Genomic DNA, 10877 nt, shown 5'->3' with positions numbered 1-10877 from the left:
AGCTTACCACCGCTGCCACGGATCGAACAGAACAGCCTGGCAGAACCAAATCAATCCTATTCAAGGATTAAAATGACTTATGGCACTGGACATGATTAGGTGAACTCAGTGCCGTAATCATAGGTTCCCAAACACAGGACCTACCCTGTAAGTCCCAACCTGATGACTAACTACGTTCAGATTTTGGGCGATTGTTTATTTAACACCATAGATCATACATGTCAAACACAAGGACCGCGGGCCAAATCCGGCCCGCCAGGCCTTGCAATGTGGCCCGCACCGCGCTATCATCACTGCACGCACTCTGCGCAAAAACATACCAAGTCTTCATCAGCGCCAGCGGCTCCTTCTCTCTTATGCCGCGGCAACAGGCCCTTTTATAAGGTTGCACCCGTGCGTATGACGTCACACGTCAGCGACGAGGCGCAACCTTATAGTAGTGCCTGTTGCCGCGGCATAAGAGAGAAGGAGCCGCCGACATCACTGGTCTGTTGGGGGTACTTTCTGTGGGGGCTCTGTGTGTGCGGGCTGGCTACTGTCTATGGGGGGTACTGTGTATGATGAGGCAATTGGGGGTACTTATTTTTGGGGGCACTGTTTATGGGGGCAATTGGGGGTACTTTGTGTGGGGGCTACTGTCTATGGGGGGTACTGTGTATGAGGCAATTGGGGCACTGTGTGTGGGGGCTACTGTCTATGGGGGGTACTGTGTATGAGGCAATTGGGGGCTACTGTCTATGGAGGGTACTGTTTATGGGGGCAATTGGGGGCACTGTTTATGGGGGCAATTGGGGGTACTGTGTTTGGGGGCTTCTGTCTATGGAGGGGTACTGTGTATGAGGCAATTGGGGGCACTGTGTGTGGGGGCTACTGTCTATGGGGGGGTACTGTGTATGATGAGGCAATTGGGGGTACTTATTTTTGGGGGCAATTGTGGGTACTTTGTATGGGGGTTCAGTAAACCATTCGGCCCGCGATTTAGGCTGGATTTTAGATTTTGGCCCCTTCTCTGATTGAGTTCGACACCCCTGCCATAGATAATACTGGAAGCACGGTCTAAAAGGTAAAATTTGGAATGGACACAATTGCATTTTTTAGATTTGGTTTAGGTTTGTTCCACATTCTGGCACAACAGCCAGAATGCCAGCCATCTGCTTAATGAACTTGTCAGTACAGAATAAAGCTGCAGTTACAGCCAGGTGCAAACAAATCTAAAAAAAACACCAACAATAACAATGCTAGGATGTTAACATGTCGCTAACTGTATGGAATAAAGTTCTGTTTATGTGAACTTATATGTTCATATATAAATGGTATGTTTCCTTTAAACTGCATATTACTGTAAAATACGGTCATAAGGTGTCATACCACAGCAGCTGTACTCTATGTACAAATTAAACTGTAACCATTTGGTATGAAGACACAGAGACTACTAATTAGCGCTTTCAGCAGTTTAAATGGGTAGGTAGACAGGGTATTTGTCCTTCTAAAAGACTGCTCAGAGCTACATAGTTTGGGCAAGAAAGCTGGTAATAGTTTGTTCCATTTGAACGGATGATCAAAGGAAGGGGCTGGTGAACAAAGAGAGGCTGGGGTCAGTTATAGGAGATATATGGATTACAGAAAGCACTCCATATACCCTTCTGACACCCTCGTAATTCACATAGTATTGATGAGAAGATCCCATGCTTTCTAGGCCAACGCCCACCAATTAGAAAAGATGGTCTTTGGGGGACAAGCTTATGGACACTCTTCATGTTTGGTATAATTCTTATCACCCACATATGAAACACAGCATGTCTGCATTTTAATGGTAATGTTCCGGAATGGCAAATATCATATTCCAGAATCTGGCCTGGTTCCATATTACAGGATAAGCCTATGGCCAATTTTCCACTTTCCATTATGGGACACAAAGGGAATTTCTACCTGGTAAGGTATTATTTTATTTCTTATTCATTAAATTTTAAGGCTCATTTACATCAGCAGATGAAGTGGGGACTTGTGCTTTCGCCCCCAAAGCGAGTTGTACCTAAAACCACTCATTAGTAGTGCTTGTATCATAATGCATTCTTTTCACTTTAGTACAGTTGCACTCAGTGCCAATCTGTCCTTCTTGCCTTATGTTCTAAATCGGCTAGGCAAACTTCTAGAATACTCTGTAAACTGCTGATTAGCAATGAAACACATGTGCAGTTGTCTCCATTTTGTCAATTTGGACCTTATTGCATTAGGTGCAATGCCTGCCTGCAGCTGCAGGACACTTGGATTCTGGAGAAACAATGCTGCAGTATGGGAAATAAAATAGTGACTGCGCTCAAAATTGCCCTTTGCTTACTATGTCTGTGGACCTAAATAAGCCCTGTTTTCTGTTGCCCTAAAAGAACCCATAGCCTGAAATTGTGTAACTAACACCGCATTAACTATCTGTGTATTGGAAGGAAATGTTTGCCTGTTTATATCCTAATTAACCATTTTGCTGCTAGCTGAATGTGCTTAGATGAATTTAAACCTTTTTCTGCTGAAGTGCTTGGTGAATTAGTGGAAACAAACCCTTTGACTGCTGTGGAACAAAGTGTGGTTAATGTGTGACAGTTTGTGGCATTTCTCACTGTGGAAGTGGTTGCGAGTCTTGTCTTTTAGGGGGCGTTACACTAGTCAAGCTTGTGCTTAAGGTGAGCAAGGGACAAAGTGTACAACCCCTTATAGCCACACCCAACATATGTCTGAAGTGGTGCCACCGTGGCATAAAACATCTGGTTCATAGAGAAAAATCAATAATTGCTGTTTAAGATGAGAACTGTGGATGCGAGTTTCTCTATTAAAAAAAAACCATAGTATTTTAAACAAAATGATCTTTAGTGCATAGAGCCATCTCAATACTCCCAGTCTACTCTTTTGTAGATCTAGACCAATCTGATCGTTAAAACATTTGTCTGGGTTGCTGAAACACTTGTCAACACATTTTCCAAAGACATTAAAAAACACAAACATTACTCGACTCTTTATTTAATATGGGTATTTAAAGATGAAAATGTCATGAAAACACCCTCCATCTACCTGGGAGATTTATATAGACATACAGTACATTATTATTTGCCATTTTACCAAATTAATCACCAAGAGCTTTAAAAACAAAAATGCTCAGAAAAAAAGTGTAAGAAACCCTGAATTTTAACAATCTGTTACTCTCTACTATTTGAACTAAAAGGCTACATACCCACAAGAGGTCCACATACAATCAGTATTGAACTACAAGTGTTTTCAGAGTTTGTCTCACCCCTGCCTGCCTAAACAAAGTAACAGAAATCCATGGGACCAGGGTACTTTATGCGGCACTTTGTTGGTTGGTTTCATTAAACCGGATGCAGTTGCCTGTAAGCATGTAGGCAAATAATAACTAAAAGCTTAAAAGCAGTTATCCACACAGACATGATTAAAATTCCAGAAACCTTTCGAAAAGCAAAATACCACAAAAAAAAATATTGCTAACCTACAGCTTGCATAAAGAGATTTCATAAAAAAAAATATAAAGCATAGGAACCTAACTATATTGTATTAAGCAAAGTAACCATCATACCAATATAATGGAGAGAATGTAGTAAACAGGTTTATGAAACATGGGGTGATTGCAAACATTTTTTAGAAGGCAAAGTCACTATTTAATGATTTTTATTTATGCATTTAAAAGGTATACGTTTAAAATCCCACAAATAGCAAATTCTAGACCTGTACAATCTGGTTTTCAAACCCTACCCTCAGCCCTTCAGATGCAGTTGCATAAAACTCACTGAACCCCCTCCAGCTTTCGGTTGTTACTAATTGTTGGTAGTTATAGTTGAACAACATGCAGGGGGGCACAGGTTGTTTGTGCCTGTTCTTACATAATACAGGAATATGTAAGCATAATATCACCAATTACCAGGGGAACAAGATTACAGTACAGCTGGCCCAAGAAAAAACATTTTTATATTTCTTGCTTCTGCTCTTTTGCCTAGAACAATGGTTTCTTAAGTACCTTATTTTACATAACATGGCATCAAAACATTATAAAGATCAAGTTTGCACCATGTCTAGCACCCACAGCAGCTAATCAATAGCTATAGCTATCAAATGTGCTAGGTAGGTACCTGAATGGTTGCTTTGGTTTAAAAGACCTGGTAAAAATGTTAGTGATATTTGATACATTACTCCCTTAGTATTCAAAATGTCCATTGTGGCAATAGGTATAACTTCAGATGTGAGAAATTTCCTAATTTAACACCCAGAAATGTCCTTTGTTTTATTCTTTCTTTGAAATCGTTTATCCAAAGGATCGAAGCCCCTTTCTCTGGAACCAAATAAAGCCCATTCTGGAGTTTTTGCAACATAATCCATAGCAGTAAACTTTTGGGAGCCCTTGCTCTCGTCAAAAGCCCGAATTAGCTCCTGAAATCTTTCATAATCAATCCAAGTCCACCAATCGCCATTAATCTTGAACTAGAAAGAAAAAAAACAGTAAATGAGCACATACATCATAAAATAATAAGGCAAGTTGTTTTTTTTGTTTTTTTTTTAATAAAAAATAATAACTGAAAGATAGTGTATTCTATGCCCCCAACCAAAATGCCCAAAACTAACATGGAACTGCACTACATCCTATAAACAAAAAGGAAAACTGTATTAGGTATCCAGGAAACTGAATGGGGCTTTTCTTGCATAATGCAGTGGATGAGCATTAATTATCTGGTACAACAACCAGCATTAATACCTGCACCAATACTACTAGTAAATGGAATATCTCCCTTGTGAAACGTGGACGTATGCACTTTCGTGCCAAAATCTGCCCTGTATGTGTGCGGACAGGCTTGTCCCGACTGAGCAAATCTGCCTTTTCCTCATTGGCGTATATAATTCCAGCTATGAAAATGTGAAGTGTAACACTGGCCAAAGAATTACTATTCAGAGAAACCACCACCAAAAAAACCACAGAAATAACTATTAAAAAAGTGTTTCAGTCAATTCAAGTCAATAAAACTATATATATACAGAATTCAGCATACATAAGCATCTCCTGAAATCCCGTTAAACATCCAAGTCAGCTTAGTAAAACAACACCTATCAATAAAATAAAAAGATATTCTCAATATTTCACTAGAAGGTTGTAATTTTTCTTTTCCTAAAAATTATGCAATAAACATGCCCAGAGAGCATCACAGTAATGTCTCATGTTTAGGGCTTGCCTAAGATAACATTAAAGAATATTTACAAAAAAATATACAAAAGGAAAAAAACAAACAGTAAATATTCCCAATTCCTGCAACCAATAATGTAAAAACCTAGTAGAGACTAAAATGTTCTACATATCACATGAAAGCTCCTTACATGAAAGTGATTGTTATTCGTTCAGAGTTGGAAGCAGTCTCATATAAGCAATAGGTTTACATCTAATCCAGAAATGCCAAAATTAATTTCATTTGAAAACTGAATGAGGATTAGTACTCTGATAAATTCAGGCTTAACACAAGAAGAGCATTGTGGCCAAAGATATGATAGACAACGTGCTTACTTTGCTACAACATAAATACCAAAGGTCTCTTAATAAAACACATTGATACCTGCTTCCAAATGTTAAGAAGGGTTGGCAGCATCTTGGCTCTTTCCATTAGAACCATTGTGCGACGCGCGCCAGAAATAATGGAACAGAATCTCATCAGCAGAGTGGCTGTGACTTTCACAAGGAGAAGGTGAAATTCCTTTACTGGAAAACTTACCCCTCCTTAATTGTAAATTATGTTAGCCAAGAGAACAACCTTTAGTTCCTACAACAGCCTTACTATGCAAGACATGAAAAAGATCAAGAATTTGTTGTTGTGTATGACTATAGAGTAAATCACCATGAAAGCTTAGAAATGCTAAAGCCTGTAAAGAGAATATTACTTTTTGGTCTGTTTAAAAGCTTTGCTGACACTTTTCATAGCATTTAATTCCAATACCTATAAAGAACTAATTGTTTGTAAGCTAAATGATCCCTACTAAGTATATTAATTGAAATGTTTGAATATTAAAAATTAGTTGTATATATATTTATATACATCTAAACAGACCAAACAATAATACTCTAGGCCATGAATTGTTCAATGCGGATAATAAGGGTTACAGGGTTTGATTTAAACAGAAGAATGACAGTTAATGGTAAATCGGACTACTACAAAACATGGTTGTGGCCTAATTTTATTAAGCGCCTGGCAAACCAAACAGTTCAGTAATAAAACACACAAGTCTAAGAGCTTGCTCAATGTGTGTAAAGAAAAGTAGCAAAAACTGGGCCAGAACAGATATTCCTAAACTTGTAATTCAGCAGGAAAGTGTGCAGTGCATTAGAGACATCTTTGTGTAAAACACATATTGCTTGCAATACAAAAGTTTATTATATCTGGCTAAAGAAGAATTACATTAAATTAAACAGATATTTGGGAATTTCATGGGAATTTCATGGATATTATTATTAAGAAAGGAAAAGCTAGTAAGATAAGCAGTCCTTGCCATGAACACTAGCAATTAATTCTAACATATGAAAAATAGATTAGTGGAGAAATTCATTTTAATTAAAAAGAAAGCTAGGGACCACTTATATCCCAGCTTCATGGCTATTTATGAACATACACAAATCTTCTGTTAATTTTCTCATTTGTTAATGAAAATTTCACCTAGTGCAATATTTAAAAGATATTTTGAGTAAAACTAACTTACAAAATTAAATCCATAAATTAAAAAAAAAAAAAAAATCGGAGAATGATAAGATTACAACTTAACATCCACTAACAGGCTGTGGTCTTGTTATAAAAAGCTGATTGTTATAATATTGATCTGATGCTTCAGGATCTCAAAGTGTTGATTTTGTGTTACAGGAAGTGTAGAATATATGACATTCTTTATTAGTCTTTTTTTATATACACAGTATAATAAATACAAGTAAATTCAGTCACCAAATCTTAGAGCTGAACCTTTGAAGGTTTAAGCTTGGTCCAGAAGAATAAATATCTGAAAATTCTGTGTAGGTCTCCATTCAGCTGCAACTTACCTGTAGCCACATCTTGTTGCTTCCAACTCTTTAGAGCTAGCTACTAGTGATGGGCAAAATAATTTCACAGGCATGGATTTGCGGCAAATTTCCGCATTTTGCCAATGGCGGATTGCGCCGCGTGACAAAAAAAAAATGTTGCCAGTGTAAACAAAAATTGTCGCGTACATCAAAAAAATAAGTTCCGAACGTCATTTTCATAATTTCTAATTTTTCGGCTAAGTGAAACGGGACAGATACGCTAATTACTACTAGCTACATCTATTACAACCAACCTATGTACCTTGTTTCCACTGAGGCCCTCATCTTACAGCAGTATTTATTAATCTTTTTGTCAAGGAACCCAAAATGAATATAATTTCTGTCCATGAGTCAGTGGCGTGAAGGCCAAAACAACATCTGCTTCAACTGTGCATGCTTCTGCTTGGCTATCAGCGCCATAGGGACAGACAGGAGATGGAGTGGCCAAGCATCATAGCCGTTATAGCTGAAACATATTAAGGCTGAAAATATTTTAATAGCAGTGTTTTTTCTTTAATACAGATGTGTGCCATTTTAGAAAATCTGTCCTGTATAATACACAGTTCCTTGGATCTGAGTAGCTACACAAACCTGTCTTAGAGACTAATTAAGGAGTATATATTTATCCAGACCAGCCAGTCATTTACAGCTGAATGTAATGCATTAGCAAATTAATTCAACAGTGAATGTAACTAATTAACATTTTTCTTTAATATCTTTAGCTTTGGAGCAAACAAGATGTCCACTTAAAATGAAAAAGGACGAAAGTGCTCTTGCATTCTCATGTATTCAAAGCAGGATCATGGAAAAATTAACATTTATTAAAAAAAAATCAAATCATAAAAACCATATGTATTTCCTGCACTTGCCACTTAATGTCCATTTACACAGATCACGCCTTAACTATAATAATGCTATGATCTCTGCACACGCACTCACCCTGGGGACTGGGTAAACAGAAATCAGCAGTGAGAAGTGAGGATCTATCAGGTAAACTCAGCTTTAACTGCTACAGCACATCCACTGGCTGTCCTCATTCCTTCTCATACCATTACTCCATTATCAGCAACTAATATAATTAAGGTGGCTGGAAGCTACATTTTTCTGACTAATAACCACTTCCAGTTGCTGATTTATGCAACAGTGTAGTGAAGAAGACGGTTGGTGACCCCCATCTTCAGGCTTTAGGACAATTAATATCAAGTAACCGCATTCACACATTTTAATTAAAAAAACAAAGTTTTAGCTCATTGGTACAACATGCCAAAAGCACACATCCCCTTTAATACAAAAATGATACACAAAATGTAATTTTATGTTGCCCTATGTTTTTGCTATGTTGCTATGATCCAAATATGTTACTTTTCAGCTTGCTGAAGGCTAGATCGATCCAATTGTTTCCATAGGCTCTCATGATGTCTTTGTTGCTTAGTGGCAAGTTGACATTTGTACATCACTGATATTTTTGGAAGATAAGCTACTGAAGGGACAATGCCAAAGAGCTAAATTATTTTCTACATGGTATGATGCATACACAAATGATGAATTCAAGATGATCCAACAATAACTGATGAACATAACCACTGTAAAAAATTCACAGCAGCAGACTAATATGTAGCCATGGGGGCAGCCATTTGCATTAAAGTTAGACTGTAGGGCCCGCATTTACATAGCAGTTAAACAAACTATATTGAAAATAATGTCTTAAGTACTTAAGCAGAGGTAAATTGTAGTCAAATGTCACATATGCATGCACTTAAAAGATACCTTTAAATGTAAATAAAGTAGTTTTCACTTTATGATGTTACAGGCTCTATCAAGCTATCAAACAAACATTATGTACATTTTCATCCACTATCTAAATGGCATTGAATGAAGGCACAAACTGTACATATAAAAAGTTATCTAGAAAAATGTGTAAAAATAAATAAATAAATTATATAAACTACACATTTCTCTTATAACCTACCTTTTCATGAGCAATGAGCATGCAATTGGAATGTTCATGTTCACATGCAACTTCATAATCAGGAAGGAGATCTGCCAACTCTTCAACAAAGCGAACAACCTCGTCATGCCATGGAACATTTGCCATTGTTAGATTACTGGCTGAGCTCTCTCCACAGTAGGTAACACCCTGTCAAAAGACCAGAGAGACATGTAGAATGTATATTATTTGGTGCTAGTTGTTGGAACAAATAGAGTCACTGCATAATGTTTATTAATAATGTCTCCTAATACAATAATATTAACTGTCCTTTATGCAGAAGCTGGTTTTGAGCCTCCTTGAGGAGGATTCACTTTATGGGTTTTTGAAGACTCTCGGCAGTTATCAGAATTAGAGGAACAGGTATGGTAGGATAATAGGGGAATCACAGATCTATACTTTCAATCATATAGCACCCTTAAACATTTGCGGAATGCGAAAGGTATCTTATTATTTTACTATAAAATCACTAGCTATATGCCCGTTATGCTGGTATAGATTTGTCCCTGTGCACCCTGGCTTGGTATTTGATTTGCAAATAGCATAAGAACAGAATTCATTGCTGCATGTGTTTTAGTACGAATATATACAGAACTTGCAAATCTTTCTGTTGGCTTGGCTGTTGCGTTTTAAAGAAGGGGTATAAGTAATTTTAGTCATTAAGGGGTGCCTGACAAATAAGTAGCAAACAGTAGCAATACTAAATTCATAAATACACATTGTAACCTTAATATTAATAAAAGAAAGTCTACATCTACTCATCGTGTGCATTTTCAATATCCAATTATCTTGCTTATACAGCTAAAATAAGGTTTTTTGGGTTTTTTTTATAAAGTAGACTGCAAATATTAATGATAATGTATTAACTTCTGCAACTGCAGAGGACTACAAATCTTCCCTGTGCAGAAACACTATTAGCAACACCTAGTTGCATTTAGGACTTTACCAAACTGGGAAATTGTTAGGTGCTGCTTTTAGCTGACAAGTAACAGATTTCAATGCTGTTAAAGTGGAAATAATGGAAAAATTAGATCTTTATCTAGTCAAAAGTAGCAGCTAATAATCAATCTGAGACATCAGTCTCAGATTAAAGAGGACCTGTCACCCAGACATAAAAAGCTGTATAATAAAAGTCCATTTCAAATTAAACACGAAACCCACATAAAACCCATTATAAAGGCAATTAAAAATTCCAGCTGTCAATCATATATTGCTTGCCCCGCCTCTATGCCTTAGGCCAGGGGGCTCAAACTCAATTTACCTGGGGGCCGCAGGAGGCAAAGTCAGGATGAGGCTGGGCCGCATAAGGGATTTCACAAAAAATTGGCTTTCAAGGGATAATGCAAGGCACGGCGGGCGGGAGCTGCTGATTGCGGAAATGACGTTATGCCATCATAACAGTTATTATGGGAAGACGTTCTGTGTGCACAATTAGCTCCTTAGCAGCTAATTGTGCACATAGAACGTCTTCCCATAATAACTGTTATGATGGCATAATGTCATTTCCGCAATTAGCAGCTCCCGCCCACCGTGCCTTGCATTATCCCTTGAATCGCAATAAAAATCGTGATCCATTCATTGCTTTTGAGAAGACGTTGGTGCGGGCCACAAAATATTGTACCGAGGGCCGCAAATGGCCCGCGGGCCGCGAGTTTGAGACCCCTGCCTTAGGCATAGAGGAGGGGCAGACAATAACTTTAGCTTTCCGTTCAGCACCACCTAGATCTCACTGCATATCTCACTTTTGCCCTCCCTCCTCATCATCTAATTGTGTAGTCAGTGCATGGGCATCTGGTCCCCCATTCT

At 37.8% G+C, this 10877-nt stretch overlaps 1 protein-coding gene across 1 annotated transcript in view; it reads right to left on the bottom strand.

Moving 5' to 3' along the window:
- Window positions 1-3655: 3655 nt before the first annotated feature.
- tyw1 (tRNA-yW synthesizing protein 1 homolog) overlaps window positions 3656-10877 on the bottom strand; it is a gene marked incomplete in the record, with an annotated part of 71152 nt that continues 63930 nt past the window's right edge. Inside the window, 3 exon segments of the mRNA NM_001102797.2 lie at window positions 3656-4192; window positions 4193-4479; window positions 9054-9221. Coding sequence (NP_001096267.1) covers window positions 4258-4479; window positions 9054-9221 — 390 coding nt within the window.

The sequence above is a fragment of the Xenopus tropicalis genome, chromosome 2 (genome assembly GCF_000004195.4).
Source record: "Xenopus tropicalis strain Nigerian chromosome 2, UCB_Xtro_10.0, whole genome shotgun sequence".
Taxonomy (NCBI): Eukaryota; Metazoa; Chordata; class Amphibia; order Anura; family Pipidae; genus Xenopus; species Xenopus tropicalis.
This window is presented reverse-complemented; position numbering and strand designations above follow the sequence as displayed.